The sequence below is a fragment of the Anser cygnoides genome, chromosome 10 (assembly GCF_040182565.1).
Source record: "Anser cygnoides isolate HZ-2024a breed goose chromosome 10, Taihu_goose_T2T_genome, whole genome shotgun sequence".
Lineage (NCBI taxonomy): Eukaryota > Metazoa > Chordata > Aves > Anseriformes > Anatidae > Anser > Anser cygnoides.
The window spans coordinates 16044305-16062082 of NC_089882.1; the positions used below are offsets into that span (position 1 = coordinate 16044305).

At 48.0% G+C, this 17778-nt stretch overlaps 1 protein-coding gene across 5 annotated transcripts in view; it reads right to left on the minus strand.

The window, feature by feature from the left end:
* The window catches only part of HEMK1 (HemK methyltransferase family member 1), a 32411-nt gene extending 14638 nt beyond the window's left edge, over positions 1-17773 (minus strand). Inside the window, exons 1-4 of one of the 5 annotated variants that reach the window (XM_067002960.1) lie at positions 17643-17773; positions 16455-16563; positions 15558-15649; positions 14664-14757 (exon numbers count right to left, since the gene is read on the minus strand). In XM_067002960.1, coding sequence (XP_066859061.1) covers positions 14664-14757; positions 15558-15649; positions 16455-16493 — 225 coding nt within the window. In that variant the 5' untranslated portion in view covers positions 16494-16563; positions 17643-17773. The other 4 variants (XM_048068754.2, XM_067002962.1, XM_067002963.1 and 1 more) reach the window with 4 other exon arrangements.
* Positions 17774-17778: the final 5 nt, after the last annotated feature.

Below are 17778 nucleotides of genomic sequence, written 5' to 3' on the forward strand. Positions count from 1 at the left end.
CTTAAAAACAGCCTTTGTTCTTCTCCAGCCCATGCCCTCTGCCTCCCATAGCTCTCCATGCTCCTCAGCAACGAGTGCAGCACTCATTGGGCTCCTGCCAAAAGCAAAGGAGAAGCAGCCCACAGGCTGGAGGACACTATTCTCCACTGCGAGGTTCAGTCTGGGGACTGATGCTGGCCTCAGCCAGGTGCGAGGGGCTGCGCTGCAGTGCCCTGCCCTGGGTACCATGCCGTTAGTGGCACGGCACTTGCAAGGGAGTTTTGTTAACAAAAATCGCCTCCTCCGTGCTGCTGCTCCGGGTTTGCTTTCCTAGAGAACCATGGAGGAAAACATTCTCATAGGCTCCCAAACAAGACCGTGGGAAACCATTAGAGGACCACCAGCATTCAGATAACAACATGGAAAAATAAACACCGTATCTACCCACTTGCGTGAAAGTGGCTTTTGCATTTCAAATGGATGATTCAGTTTGAAAATACTTCTGCAACAAAGACAGAGAGAAACTGCAACCACAACAGGTGCTGATGATTCCAAGACCACAGGAGAAGAACCACCCAAAAAATTCTGCTTGGACATTAAATTGCTCTCTTAAATGCTGGCCATTTCTGGTCACGTATAAATATTTCCAGGAAATCTCTGTGCTAGCTCAGAAGAACCATCCATCTCCAGGGCTGGTCACAGAGGGACACAAGTTACTGATTACAAACGTCCACATGCAATTTCCTTAAAGCAGAACTACTGTCAGCATTTATTAACTTCATTAACGTTTATCACCAGCAATTTCAAGCTTGGAGTTATTAGAGAAGTTCTACTTTATACGCTCCACAGTGAAAGTGTTTTGAGAGTGCTTGCCAAAGCTCTTGTTTAAGTACGCCTGATTTCAGTTTTTGCCACAGGTATATTAAATAAGAGACATTGATATTACTTCAGCTTTATATCCTACTTCCTGACTCCCTTGCCACACTGCCTTGGTTACTGCATATACCTCTTTTGGAGACAAAGACTATTTCTCTCATAATAAGCACGTTTATCGTAACAGTTCAAAATTAAAAGATAGCATTAAAAATAATGTGATGACCTAGAGAAACTAATTCCTCTTCCAGATGTTAGTATATCTCTACAATCAGAGAGATCTATAATTATGAAACTAAGTTCTTTTTGGAAGTAAATTTCATTGACAAGCAAAATAGAATGTATATCCTAACCAGCAGATTAGGAAAAGAGAAATTACTGGTATAAATCGGACATTTAATTAAATTTGTAACTATGTGTGTATTAAAAACTATAAGAAAACACAAAACAATGCACAGGAATAAGACATTTTATAAATCTGCATTAACTGGCTGTGATATTAGCTGTCCTTTCCTTCATTTACAGCTTTCCCATGAAAAACCAAACTTCCCCGACATCTGTAAACGAACCGGGAAACCCCAGCAGCCACAACGCAGAGTGGGTCCTGTAAGCCCACTGCCATGGCCACGAGTTTTCCCTCCCAGAAGTCAGGAGTGACTGAGATACCCAAAGTTGTTTTGAAAGTGTTCTTCAGATAGTCTTGGTATTTTTCCATCTTTTCTGAAGCAATCCAGTGAAAAATTGTGCTTCCCCAGTTCTCTGAAGATGTCACCACTGCAAACTGGCAGATTACAGCACTTTGCAGAATACAGCAGAACCACTTCCAAACCTCATCTTGGGAGATGAATTATTTCTGGCCATGCATTACAGTGCTCATACACAGAGCACAAAACAGTCTTCCCCTGAAAGACAGGCAGTCCCTACCTCTGTAGAAGAATCTGACCGGCGCCACAGCTAGCAAAGAGCAACAGGGGCAGAAGGTGCTAGAAAGAGATGCCAGTCCCAGACACAGAGAAACTGGGACAACAGCAGATGTCCAAAGGCTGTGGTCTTTATTGTGTAGGACACCCTACCTCATCTCAGACTGATGAGTTTCAGACAGCAAGCATCTGCGAACAGAACGCCATCATTGCTGAAAGCAATCTTAACCCTCAGTTTAGCTACCAGCCCTAAAGATTAAGACGAAATTAAAGAAATTCTAATGGGAAATAAGAGAAAATATTTTGAAAGCCTAGATAATTAACCTTTGGAATACCCTGGGTAAATTCTCCACAACGTGTCACCCTAAACTGAAATGGCAGGCCTTTCAAAAGGGCTTACTTTCAGACACCATTTACAGGATTCGATACACCAGAAAGAAATGGCCTTCGCTACAGAAAAATGCTATTTTTGATAAAACAAAGACTTGACGATCATTGAGGCTTTACAGTGTCTAAAAAACAGAAAAATGAGTTGGTTGCTGAGGTGCCTCATCCCTGAAACATGCTGAGCACCTCAGTACCTCTAACATTCATCCTCACCATCCCAAATTCCCAAAGGAGGACTATGGCAGAGTGGAGCAATGAAGCCTCATCTGCACCTTTGCCACTGACACTGCTTTAGATGATGGAAGTGGGTCCCCCAAGCTCCAGATAGGGGCAGACAGATCTATAGTTGGCATGTCTAGTGTGAGGGCAGCTCACCTTCTGCTTAAAAGCAGAAGTCAGAAAAAGAAGTCAGAATCAGATTCCTACGTCACCTAAACAATCAGTGCTTGGCTGCTCTTGAATTGCCTTTTTGTTCTTAATGTTGTATATAAAGACTGTAAAAAATAATTAAAACACCAACAAAGTCCCATTTTGAGGAACAAGTAAAATTATAAAATAAGAAATTATTTCAGAAACGTGACCTGATTTCACGTTTACCCACAGCACGCTAACCACTGGATAGGATGAATGTTCAACTGTGGGGTTATTAAAATTCAGATTGCTGCTTACAGTATGCGTCATTATTGTCAGTAACAACACAGCCCACACTGAAAGTTTTGCTAACCAGTGCTACAGGTACTGGCAGAACTACTTCTGCCCTGGAGCCTGGTGCATACGAACGAGGGTATAAACGTGATACGTGTGTTAGATTGGGGAAATGGAAGATTTTGAAGATCTCCTTCCCTAGTCTGTGCAATAAGCTCCTTCCCCAACTAGCTAGCTTTGGAAGGATTGACGGGACTGAATGCCAGCCAGACAAAACCAGAGAAATTAAAATCATCTCTTTTTACTAGCAATGGCACAAAGATAGAAGGGAAGGAATGGACTGGACGTGGTTGGGACAGCCCCCAAAAGCCCCAGAGTGTTGGCACCTGCTTCCAGGGGCAGACTGCACATCTCATTCAATAGGTGGCTGCATACAGATGCTCAGGTAGCAGAGAGGAGAAGCCAAAAGTCACGAGGAAAGGTGAGCTCAGGAGCCACTGCTTTCCCTTGCAGCAAAGCTTAGCCATAGCTAGAGCTGCCCCTCAGCTGTCCTCTCCCCTACAGCTTGCAGGGCTGCCACACACCTTTCCAGGGTACACCAGCAAGTCTTGGTGTGCTCCAGGGCCCGTTTGTCATCTGCTACAGGTAGACATCAGGACAGCCTGAGCAACAGGCTAGGCTCAGGAACGAGGCCAGCTCACAGCTCTGTAGAGACTGGTGTGAATAAAACCCAATCTGCATGCTGCAAATTTCCTCATACAGCAAAAAGAACTTCCCCTTCTCCCCCATTTTATAGGATTTTACACAAATATTCAGGAGGACATCAAGAGCACCAGCTACCTTCAAAACTGTGCATGCACAAGGGTGGTAAGCTAGGTGCAAAGCAAAATATCTGGAAGGGTTTTTACATTGCACTGAGCTGGAGGTGATGCAGACATCATATGATTTGTTTTTCAGGGACATAAATACTGTTGCTTAGCACTAACAGAGTGGGGACAAGGTGGCAGCTATTTAGGCCTTCTGTACCTTTCCCAGAAGAGTAGTTAAAAATCTATGGGGGGAAGGGGGAAAGGCAGGGCATCCTTGTGAGTGAGAGGGCATTTCTGTTCCTGAAGAGCAGAAGAGGAGCTTGCAAAGGCTAGAAGAGACCCATTACCTGCAGTTCCACTCAGGGGACACAAATATTTGCTTCCCATACTACTTGATTTCCAGCCCTCAGAGATTCTCAAGCTTTTGTCTCTCAGCCAAGCCACTCACAGCCTGCTCTCACCTTGCTATTCCAGGAAGCCTTGCTTCACTGCCAGATTTGCCCTAAGTTCACACCGTCATTTATTTGTTCCCCCCCCCATTTTTTCTGATGAGTGAAATAAATGCAAAACTTTGCAAACACCTCCAGCTTCCCGTGAGCCTCTGCCTCACCCCTCCACCCACAGCTCCTATTCCTGCCCACCCCCCCAGCACACGCTCCTGTTCTGACAGGTTCTTGGTATTGCCTCCCCCTCCCTGCGGCCAGGTCTCTAGCTCGCTGTATTTCTTGGAACCGCAGCTGCACAAAGACAGCGTGAGGACAGCGTCTGCCAGCACCCAAACCACAAGCTCCACAGCTGCACAGCTCCAACCAGCAGACAGCACAGGGTCAGGCAGCTTTCAGCACCGAGGCAGTCAGGAGGAAACAGCAGAGATTCTCACTGCACAGCAGTGGCTACAGAGCTGCGTGGAGGTCCCGAGGCGAGGCAATCACGTGCTGCGGTCCCGCTTCAGCAAACGAGACATCTGATGTTTCTGTGATTAGAAGTACAGGGCTAACAAAAGCAAGAGGATGGGAGGGAGGGGAAAAGGCAAGGATGGAGCTCACAAATTCACACTGTGTTCCCTACCGGCACCCTTTTTCCTGCCCCGCACACTGGTGAAAGCGGGGAAGACAAGGTCCCATGGGTGGGAGCCTGGGCGGGGTGAGAGGCTCTGACTTGCAAGGTTAGCAGAGGGCACAAGGAAAGCAAGAGACCCACGAAAACCTGGCTAACCTTCTCTCTGCTCTCGCACACTTCCTGGGAATGTTTTCCTTATTTGTGTGCTTTCCAGAAACTTCTGTTCTCAGAATTCAGGACTTTCCATAGAGCCTGATCTGATATTAACCAAATCACCCCTCCCCTCCTGTTTGTCCACTTGGCTGCCAACCAGCACATGACAAAACACCAGGAAGCCAAGCTGAAAACGTACCTCCATGGCAATGGCCACAGAAGATCACTGCCACACGCCCTCTTTCCAAAACCAGGCCACCAAGCCAGCCCAGGGATTCAGGGGCAGGCTTGTGGCTACAGCGTGCATGTCCTGGGCTCTTCTGCCTGGCACTGCAGCAGTAAAAAGAAAACATGGCACAAAACCTGTCAAACTCCCCTCGGGGCGCTGCAGAACTCCGCTGAGACAGGTACATGTATAGGAAGTAAAACACTGGAATAACTCGTGAAGAAGTCATCGATCCTGAAAGAAAGGGCGGCTTTAGGCAGAAGCGATGGCAAACAGCTAAACGCACATCTCATACTGAGGAAGGGGGCTGGCTTCTGCCACGCAACAGAAAAAGCTCCTGATGTGCCAGGGCACGTGCCGAGCACTCTTCTGCCTGTTGAAGGAGAGGCCGGGACAGCACCCAGAAACAAGTTCACCGAAAGGCACCAGCCTTTGCAATCCATTTGTGCTAGTACCCAACAGAAATTGCTGCAGCTGCCACATCTAAACTCGGCCATGCCCCACAGGGGCAAGGAGAGGGTCAGGGGCGCTGCCAAACGCTGCTCCTCACGCCTCCACCACAAGCCTCTCTAACCAGGCGCAGTCCTGCAGAACTGAGGTTTTCTTTCCCCGCAGCTACTGGTATTGACTGCCGACAGACGCAGCATCTGGACAGATGCTCAGGTCCAGCTTGCTGTCCCTAGCTTTGAAATCCCATTTATGTGGGTGTCAGAAAGGCATGGCAGGGGCTAGGGGGGAGCGAAACGGATTTTTTTCCTTGTCCATGTGGGAAACCTCTCGAGTCCCAGCCATCCTGTTCCAGCCATCCCAGAGTTTGTTTTCCCAGTTCTAGTCCTAGATCTTGCTCTAACCACTGATGAGCTACTCAGCTGAAACCCTCGGGAACTGAGGCCCTTTTTCAGTCAGAACAGGTAGATCAGAAAGCTGAAGACTTTGTGGAGTTCTTTCAGGGCAATAAAGGCCTTAACAGCACACATCTGTGAGAACGTGGTAGGAAAGCCTATATAAGTTAGCCTGAGGAACAGGTTTGTGCATAAGTTAGAGGGGGAAAAAAAAAGCCGCTGCTTCTCCCCATGGATTTTAGCATTACATTTACATTTCTGAGTCTGTTGTGGAACTCACTAGCTTAGAAGCAATACTCTGCACTGTCACAGCCTTTTTTTCTTGCACAGGAACCCAGGAGAAGCTACCACCATAGTCCTTCTTGGCCAGTTAAGCCAGGAACAACTGTTTCTTTCTACACTTCTGTTTGAACGAGAAGAAATCTGCTGTGGCAAAACACCCTGTCCTGATTTTAAAAAAGCCAGCAAGAGAGGCACCAGCTATGCTGTCTTAGGAGTTAATTATACTCTCTGTTAATGACATACACCTTTTATTCTCTTGGCATCTATAGTGCTTATACACTTGTCCGTGAAACCAGTGAGACTTCTGCTAACAAATTTCTGCTCTCTTTGCTAAGTAATTAACCCTTGAGCTTGTCTTTGATGAGCTAAACAGTCTTTCACAACAAGGCAGATTTTTTTCAGTTGCCGATCCACCTTCTGTTTCTTCTCCTGACCTAGTTTTCCATATCTTACTGACTGGTTGAGAAAGAAAACTGGACATATTATTTCACCAACTATTCCTTTATTGCAGTTCACATAGATTATTTAACCCTGTTACTTGTACATGGCAGCCCCCCAGTAACACACGCGAGGATCACATTAGCCTGCTGGGCAGCCCACTGAGAACGGATGCTTATGGTGAGCCGTTCCCCAGCACCTCCCCACATCTTTCTCCACGCTCTTCTGCCAGCTGAAGCCCCTCTGCCGCAAGGCACAGGCTGCATTATTTCTCTCTTTGTATATAAGCTGCTACGATGATAGCTCAAAGGGCAGTTCTGATTACTTTACAACAATAACAGGCTGCCTTTGTAATTCCCATTCCTCGGCCTCTGGGCCACAGTCCACTTTTTCAGAAAATATTGTTTTCCCTCAAACATACTGATAAAATATTACCTGTGGGCAAAATCTGCTCTCCAGGAGGCCACAAGAGAAACGCTACAACTTCAGCACGTTTGTTTATAACTATGTTTTGACAGATGGCATTTAATTTTTGACCCATTAAATAATGCTCTATTGCATTTCTGTTTAATACACCTTATAGGAGTCTAATGGTATTTCAGGAAAGGACCCTAAATCATGTGTGAGAGCACTATCATCCTTTTCATTTCCCAAACTGGAAAGCCAGAGATACAGAGAGAAGTGGCTTTCCTTTGAAGAGAACACTAGTCAGAGGCAAAACCATGAAAACAAAAAACCCCCCAAAACTCCCCCCAATCTCCTGACTCCTGATCCATGGCTGTACTCACAAGACCCTGTGACCTTTTGAACTTTCTGAAACAGAACCATCTGTGGCACTGAAATTAGGGAAATGAAAGGTGATTCTGCATCAGAAGCTTCCTTTAGCACTGATTAAGCCAGCTGACGTGCGCACTGCTTTGACACGTAGGACTGGTGGAAGCCCCCCCTTGGGGATCGCTGTATTTGCAGATACATGTCAGGAAGCAAAAATCCTCCCTTCTCTGTATGCTTGACCTTCTTGAAAGGTTAATGATCGTGCTTAGCTAGAAGTCAGGTTCAACTTCATGAAAGGTTTCTCTGAGCAAACCTTTGCTTCAAGTGCTTTCACAGAACACCCCAGCACAACGCCTGCCATTCAGCTGACCGAGGCAGGTAAACACTAGAGGTTTCAGTGCACTGAGCACGTTGGCATAGAAAGGAAACAATCTATCTTGAGAAGCAAGTTAAAAATTTAAAAATCGCAGGTGGAAAAAGGATTAAGACATGACAGGACTAAGAATTCCAAGTGTTATGGAGAGCTTGAATGGTCATTGCACGTGTTACGTAGTTCAAAGCTCTTTCCTGTTAAAAGTACAGGCAGCGTCTGAAACAAGGAAAATACTTTTCCCATTTACAGTACTAAATTAGAAAGATTCACTGTCAAACGATGCCATGGAGGCTACAGAGACAGACAGACTCAAAAGAGGATTAAACAAATTAATGGAGGACAGATCCATTAGTGATTATGAAGCAGAATGGCCCCAAATCCAGCTTTGGCTAAGAACAGCCCTTCACTGCTGCCTGTCAAAAGAAGGGGGGATCTTTCTCTGCCTGTTTTTTTTTTTTCCCTTATAATTTTGTTCCTACCATCTGCTACAACCCCCAGTAAGACACTGTATATTCAATTACACAGACCAGTCTAATCTGACCCAGTAAGCCTTTTTTCATGTTTTTAATACGACCTTCCATGATCTCACAGGAGGCCGAAGCCACAGTCTGTTTTGCATGATTAGTAAGAAAAGCGTTCAGCCATGGTACAGAGTCGGCGTTTCTGTCCCCAGGACGTCAACCAGGCTAAACACACCTCTTCACCCTACAGTATGCTTTCCCCCTTCCCTTCGCAGGGCAACACGCTGTTCTCACGGCAGTCACCACAACAAAACCTGGACGGAAAAATCTGCGCAGCCTGAGCTCATGCTGAGATCACAACGAGTCAGGGAGGTGTCACCAGGGGACTCCCGGGTGGCCTGAGGGGCAGAACATCTGAGAGAGGAGGGGATCAGGAGACACCAGAAATCACACTGCAATAACGCACAGAACCGACAGGAATGCTGTGAGACTGAGCCTGGAGTGCCCTCTAGGGGTAATAAAGCAGATAAGCCGCATAACCCGAACTACTTCCTTGGGAGAAATCCTGGACCAAAATAAACCTTTCCTTAATGAAGTCATGGTGAGGATTGATTTAGCTGTTATTTACTTGGATTTAAAAAAAGGAATTATCTACCCGCGGTTGGCTGAGTTCTCTTCTTTGTCCTATTTTTCTCTGATCCACAAGGCTGCTGTGACGGTAATTTGGCCTGGATTTTAGGTGGTGTTGCTTTGGAAAAAGGGCTTTCTTCCGCATTAATAGTGACTGAACAGCATTGAGGCATGCATCCCTTGACATTACAACAATAAGCACATAACCAAGATAACTCACAAGATGGAGCACAACCAAAAACTTTGTCCTGAACACACGCACATACACAGCAGAAGCCCGGCTCCGGCGACTCTGGGTGCATCACAGAAGTTACCCCAAGAGTCCCCCGCAGCCGTCACTGATGGCCTTGGGAGACGGCACACACTGGGCTCCACACACCCCTGCAAATCGCCAGCGCTTGCAGCAGCGAGCCCAAAGCTCTGCTCACAGAGGGCCGGGTAACTGGAGGAAGGCGAGCCTGGGGACAGTGCAACAATTCTCCTCCAGGGCTGCACAGCTTTGTCATCCCGCTCTTAAACAGACCTGCTAGTTTCGCACCCTGGGCTCCCTGTCCCATCCCCACCCCGATTCCCACGGAACAGAAGAACAGAGCCACATGTGCTGAAACAGATATCCCCAGAGGGAGCAAATGGCAGAGGGCTCCGCTGCCAGAGCGAGCTAAACAGACTGCAAAGGGGCAAATTCCACACAGGGCAAAACTAAAGCAGACAACCGAGCTTCTCTCTCTGCTTGTGTCTCTTTGTCCTGAGGAACAATGGTGGTGGTTTGTGCCATACTGCGTTTGCCTTCATAGCATTACCCATATGCCTAGGAGCTCATAGCAAGAGCCAGAACCCCTCTGCTGTAACCGCAGAATAAAAAATGCGTGATAAAGATGCCTCCTCATCATTTTAGTCTTTGAATTAGCAGACAGGAGCATTTGTAGAAGCTACAAAAATATAACTAGAAGGCAAATGTTGCAGCCGCTTGTGTACCTGCACTAGAAAAGTCAACGTAGGGAGCTCCATTTACTCAGCCAAGGACAAGATGTGCCATGTGGCTCATGTGTGCAGTCACAGATAAGCAACTTGAACCTGAGATATCAATGTTGGTAATAAACTGTTTCCTAAAGAACGTGGATTACTTACAGTTACTATTTGATTAAGAGCTTCAGCACTAGTGGCCCTAAGAATGCTGCAAACAGATCTTAAATAGAAAGAAAGCAACAGATCAAACTTTCTCCTCTGCAAAATAATGAAGTTATTTCTATTACAGTTTTAAAGTCCAGGGAAATCTGAAAAAATTACTCTTACTAAACAAAGCACAAGCAAACCCCAACCCAAAGAATCACAAAACGCTCTCAGTCAGAGATGACCAATGCAGCAGAGGGAAAGGATCTGGACACCAGCTCGGTTTTGTGCAACTGGTTATGCACAGTACATGGTTCCTGGAAGCACCACGTGCCTAAAGCAGTGTCCCCCCAGGTGCTGCTGGATAGCTGGATCTTGTCCCCACGCTCCTCCTGTCCAAGAAAATTCCCCAACACCAGATCACACAAACGCTCCCTGTGTGGTGACAACGACTCATCCCAAGCCCCAGGGTTTACTGTGCTGTGGATATTTTTTCCTAAATAGGATGAAGATCAGTGTAACAGCTTTGCGATAGCCAGCTGCAGACATTACCTGCTGTTGCAGACATCACAGGTATGTCCCTAAAGCAAAACACACCCATGAAATATGGAGGAGAGCACAGAATTCTTCACTGTGCCTCCATGATGATTAAGTCCAGAAAAAAGCAAAAGTCTGATCCTTCTTCTACTCCTTTCCCTAGTATGGTCATAAGCAGGCTTCATCAGCTGCATCCACATCTACTTTCAGATTAAACAACGCAGTGGAAAAAACAAACAAACAACTCTGCAGCCCTCTCTCAAACCAACAACAGAGCTTTCTACATCCCTCACCTCCAGCTCTGACAAATGCCAGTGACTGCTTGTGCCTTCCACGTAAGTCTGGGAAATTGAGATCAGTTTTTTTGGCACCAGTGCACAACACATCTCTCCACAGAGGAATTCACTGATGTTCGCAGGAAATGCAACAAAAGCTTCAGAAACTTGATGAACTGTGTCAGTAGAAAAGCGGCCCTAGGAAAAGGTTAGGTGGGATGTATTCTTCATCAGTGTAAGAAGGAATGCAGCCAAGTTTGGGCTGCTGAGAAGGCATGTGCCAAAGCATCTGGGGCGCTAAGCGGCATATAAAATGTTCTTAATGTTACCTAGAAGTCTAAATTTAACAGTTCTGTTGGAATAAGACTGTGTTCACCTGCATGGTGCTACATCAGGGAATCATCCTGGCTGCGAACTTGCACGGTTAGTTTCCCTAACCCTGATAAAAGCACTAGGAACTGCAGGCAGCCAGTGCGAGAGTGGTCATCTCTTGAATTCACATCTCCATTACTTCACGCCATCCTCTCAGAAAAGTTTGTAGCTTAGTTTAAGAGTGGCTGATTTTAGTTACATCTGTATCACCTGGAAAGTTTAAAACATCCCAGTGGAACCTAAGACCCTGCCCCACTTTTTACACTCCAGCTGACCCATTGCTTTACACATACAAAGGACTGGAGGACCTCCAGAGACTGCTGCCAGCCTCAACCACCTGTGCTTCCATGAAAAGGTCCTCGGACACCAGAAGAAGGGCACAAGTAGCCAAAGCAAAAGCACTTCCGCGACGCAGGAACCCAAGCACATTTAGCCATTTGCTCAAAAGCCTGCTGGAATCCTAATGCAGAATACCTTCTCTACTTCACAGGTCTCAAGACCAGGTGACTCTTCCCTGACACGCTATATAATCTTAAGGGAAGGCAGGAGCAGGAATTGGCTGAGAGTTCAGCAGAAGAGAAGCCACCAGGTGCAGGACCTGCAGCCATTCTGGCCTGGGCTCCCAGGCCTAGACTGCAGGGCTGCTTGTTCCAGCCCTTCCTAGCCCTCACCCCTTTCATCTCTCTTTTACTCTAGACGAGCTCTTCTTTCACCTGGCTTTTTTTCCCCATTCCTTCTCTCTTGCTACATGGCTAATTTCTTCCCGACCGAGCAGCCCTCCTCTGCTCCCCATGAAAAAGGCCAAGGTGTACTACATCTGCTAACCTCCTGCTTCCAGTGCCTTGCCTGCTGAGAGTGTTTGCTGAGGCAGAACTACTCTGTTTGTCAAGTCAATGGACAGTGAAGCTTCATTCCTGAGCTATCATCATACGCTTCTGGCTTTTCATAATACATGAGCTAAAAATGTGCCTTCATGGTAAGTATCATGACACGTCAAATAAAGTTTTCCCACAAACACAAGGTTTGGGTTAAGCTGTTTACGCTGGATGTTTGCCCCGGGGTACGTTAAGTGGTTTCAAACGCAGCGTGTTGCAGAACTGCATTTCAGTTTGTGCCAGCAGAGATGCTTCTACCAAAATCCCACATGTGGGCACCATTAGCCATGTTCACAGGCATTAGTAACCCTGGCTTCCATGGTACACAATAAGCCTTTGTTTGAAGCCTGGCACTGTGTTGCGAGAATTAGAGCGCAGCACCAGGGGAAGCCTTGTCAGCAGATGGTTCGACTTGCACAACATGCAAGTTCTCTTTGCTTTTAGTGCTCATATTGCATTCAGGAATTAATGGGGAGCTAGAGGTTGGAAACGCACTCTTGAATCAACCGGAGCAGAAATACCATCAGTAAGAACAAAACTAACCATCTTGGGCTCCGACCAGCAAAAAGGTTCCTCAGAGCCCTAGCTCCAAACGTCATCAGCACAGTGACCAAACGCAGCCACAGAGAGCTCACACCTCCTCTGGGCACAAGGTGTCACTACCACGATTCAGGGCCCAGCAGCTTCTCAGTGAGATGCTGCTGATAACCCACACCAAATCAAGACTCAGGTTCTGAATTTCAGTGGTTTTGTCTGGAACCCACTCACAGATTTCAACAGCAACCTCTTCCTCAAAGAGCATAACAGAAGCACTGGTTTTCTTTGCCTTTTACTTTTATATAACTAGAGGTGCCAGTTGAAGGACCCTGCAGACTGCATCATCTCTTTACTGAGCTGCTCCTTTCTTCAAACTTCCTCAATACCTTTTTTCTGCTTCCCCAGAAAAAGCAGAGTGGGGCCCTCGTGTCTCCAAAGTCCACTCAGTCCTTGGCATCTCCTCTGACATTGTCAGTAGAGGACATTCTGTCTGAACGATCCCTTTACTGTTTTTAATTTAAGAATACAATAGTTCAGTTGGAAGGGACCTACACGGATCATCAAGTCCACGTGTGTGAGCACTTCAGGGCTAACCCAAAGTGAAAGCACATTACTGAGGGCATTATCCAAATGCCTCTTGAGCACTGACAGCCATGGGGCATCCAGCACCTCTCCAGGAAGCCTGTCCCAGTGTTTGGCCACCCTCATGGTAAAGAATTTTTCCTACTGTCCAGTTTGAGCCTCCCCTGCTGCAGCTTTGTGCCGTTCCCATGCGTCCTGACATCCGTTACTGGGGGGAAGAGACCGGCACCTGTCTCTGCGTTTCCCCTCCTCAGCGAGCTGCAGAGAGCCATGAGGTCGCCCCCGGCCTCCTCTTCCCCAAACCAGACAACCGGAGTGTCCTCAGCCTCTCCTCACAGGACATGCCCTCCAGCCCTTCTACCAGCTTTGCTGCCTCCTCTGGATGCTTTCATGTACCTTAACATCCCTTTTAGGTCACGGAGCCCAGAACCATAGGCAAGGTGAGACCGCTCCAACCCTAAATACAGCGGGAGTAAATCACCTCCTTTGACCACCTGGTTGTTCTGTGTTTAACACACCCAACACAGCATTCTTTTTACTGCACTGTCCCCTAAGCAAAAGGCTACCAGTACATTGCAACAGTCACCAAACAGCAGTCAAACGATCAGAGAAATGACAATTAGACTGACACAGCCTTAAGCTTCTGGGACTCCTTATTGGACAGAGTACAGAAATTACTCCATCTCCAAAAGTTAATGTGCACTGCAAAAATAAAACCAATTCTCAGAACAAAACCAAAAAAAACCACCAAACAACAACAACAAAAAAACCAACAACTCTTGAAGAGTAGTAAACAAAGACTTTGTCACTAGGATGTTCATGAGCTGAAAGCTAGGCTAATATCAGGGAATATGTCACCATGTACTTCCTATGCTTTTCCCTAGCAGCAAGGACACCGGGTAAAACGAAGTTTTAGCTTGAGCATATATGGCTGTCCTTTGTGTTTTTACAATTGACATTCACATTTAACTCCAGCCCAGGTCAGAACTTACCGTGTGCCAGCCTACGGAAGGAAAGTACAGCTCAATGTCCAGTGCTTGTCCAGAAACCACTGGGGAGTCATCAGACAAGCAGCAGGTGCCATTTCCTACCAGCCTGCACCATCTTAATCTGCATGTGGACAAAGAAGCTCTCTGGAGCCCAATATCTTTTTCCAATAGTACCCCTCTACTTCTGCAGGGTTTTGTTAACAAACTTTGGACAACTCTGAGATTCTTGACATCATATCGAAGTACTAAGCCACTGGGATATAGTAGGAAAGTTCTTGAACTTCTAGGAGTCATTCCCATAACAGAAATAAGGAAAGCAAGCCAAGTCCTTCCATCAGTGGATGTAATCAAGGGATATGCTAGCTTGCAACATCTCTTGCTCTGAGCCAGATGGCAAAAGTTCTAGGTCACGAGCTTAGGATGCCCCTGTTTTAGGAGCAACCTGACCTCTTTATCACAATGTAACCCCACCAAGCACATCTGTAGCAACAAGGTGCCCAGATTCAAGTCCCCCCTATGTTGCCTACAGTCATACCTCTGTCTCAGGCCGAGGAATAAATACTGGGGGTCTCATCTTCAGAGTCAGGTCCCGGAAGTCCCACTCACCAAGCACATATTGCACTGGCATTCTGTGGCAGGCAAAAGCAAACAAACACTTTACGACTATGCTCTGTAACACAGAAAAGTTCTCAGTACTGTGCTTACCTCATTAGTAACCCCTGTGAGAGTGGCTATCTAGACAGCCCTGAGGCCCTCAACTGCATGTACAACATGTACATGCCCTCTCTCTAAGGGAGTTGTAGGAGCTCCATTTCCACAGATCAGTTTGCCATGAAGCAGCAGACCTGGGGAACTACAGGCTAGTTAGCCTCACCTCAATGATGGGGAAGCTCATGGAGCAAATAATCCTGGAGATCGTTTCCAAATATATTAAGGACAGCATGGATTTACAAAGGGAAAGTCACTCCTGGCCAACTGGAGCCCTGTCTGTGTCCAGTGCTGGGCTCCCAGCAGAGGATAGACATGGATGCACTGGAGCAAGTCCAGCAAAGAGCCATTAAGATGATTAAGGGATTGGAGCATCTGACATACAAGGAGAGACTGAGAAATCCATGGTTAAATTCTGTAAGCACAGAAGGGCTTAATGAAAACATACCGGCATCAGCGTCAGTATTGCCAGTTTCCTGCTCCTCTGTAACATCTCTTAAATCCTCTGTGCTCCCACACAGGACAGACAGATGACTTGCTACCTGACAGCAACAGCAAATGCCTATCACTTGAGTTACCATGAGAAACTGATGCAGCACTAGCTGTAACATGACCTGTCCGCTACTGATGGTCTTCAGCCTTCCCTCTGCTACCATTCTTCTGGCTGCATTAAGCCTGAGGGAAACTCTCCAAAGGAATGACTGCAAGAGGATTCCCCTACCTTTCTAGTCGCCTGTGACACAGCTGCTGGATCTGCTCCTGTTGCACTGCTGTAAGCGGAGTATGGAGTTTTTCGGAGTTCAAGCTCTGAAACTGAAGACATCACTTTAAAACCAGCCCATCTGTGCAGCTTAGGCATTATCTACATTGATGCAATGGCATCTTCCAGGCAGACCCAGCACACTGACAAGCACACACGGCTGGGACTCTTGGAAATCCTGAACAACTAAGGAGAGCCTACCTGTATATTTAAAAACAAACCTGTACAACTGTTCTGCTACTTTTTGGGGTCAGAAGTATAGGCAAAATCAAGATTCATTCCACCAAAGAAGTCAGAGCACAGTGCTAGTGTATATGTAATGGGTTACATTTCATTCCCTACAAAGAAAGCATTTAAGAGATCCCAAGTACTTTATTGGCATTAATAAACTATACCCCGCACTGCCATCTGAAGGAGGAAAAAGTTGTTCCACCTCCTATTTGTGAGATAAAAAGAAGGGCAAGGGATTTGATCAAAATAACAAGGCAAGAGCCCACACAGACCTTAACCCTTTTCCATTACTTAACTGTTTTTGCTCCCAGGACAAATGACACGATGTATTCACTGGATTCTCGTGCCTCAGGGATCCCATTTGTCTCAAACACCTTTTGCCAGTAGCCGACCACATCAATGGCAGTCACCAGCCCAGGTCTTGCACTGCAGCTCTGCCTCAAAGATGACTGCTTGGGGCCACGGACAGGACTTTGACTCAATCCCACTGGCACACACTGAGGCAAAAGACCCAAGAACCTCCTGAGCAGTGGCTGAGTGAGGCATCTCATTCTTGCAAAGTCAGCTCCTGACTTCCACCTGGGTTCCTCCTTTCTGTCTGCTGATCTAATCACTGAGGTGACTCACAGGACACCTGGTGTTGCACAAGCCCCCATGGCTAAGCATCAGCTGGTCACAGTCAATGGATTCTCCTCAGGGCACAGCGAAAAGGGCACTGGCTTGCAGATTTGCTTGCCTAGAAAGAGGACATAAAAGAGGACAGGAAAGTCAGGTGGCAGCTGAACAGCTCTGCCACTGGAACCCATTTCCTAGCAGATCTGCCCATCTCCACAGACCAGAGCTACGAGGAGGCCAGTCTGTGCCCATGGCAAGACAGCAGCAAGCGTGCCTACAGAAAGCCACAGGCCTGCCTTCCCTCAGCTCCATCCCCAGGACAGGTCACCCTGCACAAAGGCCTCCAGTCTCTCCTAGCTCTTTTCTCCCTCTCCTATTCAAAGCCCCCAAGTCCCAAGCTTCACACAGAAGACTTTGAGCTCACAGGTTGTGTTTTTTCCATGTTGTTTCCATCCAACGGGGCTACAGAGCAAGGGAAGGAGAAAAGCTCACAAGGTGCAATGAGAGGGAAGAGAAACACTTGAAAGACACGAAGGCAAACCCAGCCTAAGGGCAGTCAGTCTCTCAGAGAAAATAAGCATTGCCAGAGAGGAAGAAACACGCACACGCACACAAAAAGACGACAACCACTGAGACACTGGGAGACCAAACTTTATAGAACAGCTGCTAAACATCACACTTGAAGCTGCCTTTTAACGGAGGACAGCGCAGCCAGCCCATCTTCCCGCTGCGACCCGCGAGGAACGAGGCCCCTCGGCCCCTGACTCACAGCCCCGCGGGCTCCCCTCAGCGCCCGCTCCTGCCTCAGCGAGCCCCCAGCCTCCCCTCCTCCGCTTCCCCCGGCCGAGCACCGCGCCGACCCCGAGACGCCTCCCGGCCACCGCACGCAGCGGTGCTGGGCAGGGTCAGCTCCCAGCCGGGCCGGCACCGAGCTCCACGGGGCGCAGCCCGGGGCCTGCCGTGCCCGTGCTGCGGGGCGGAGCCGCGCTCCTGCGGGAAACCCAAAGGGAGCGGAGCCCGGGGCGGCACCGGGGGGACCCCCGCAGCTCCCCTCGCCTGCTCCCCCCGCACGCCCTCGCACCGCCGGCAGCCCGCGGCTCCCCGCCCCCTTTCTTCGCAGGGCTCCGCCGCGGGAGCAGGCGAGGACGAAGGGCCCGCACCGGGACAGGCTGCGGCTCGCCGCGCCCCCCCCGCCGTTACCTCAGCGGCCCCTCAGAGGCGAGAGCGGCCTCCCGGGGGGCGGCCGTACGGGAGAGCGGCCGCCTCAGCCGCCGCGCGTCTGATTGACGGAGCGCCGTCCAACCGCGAGCCGAGCCCTGAGGCCGTCGGCCAATCG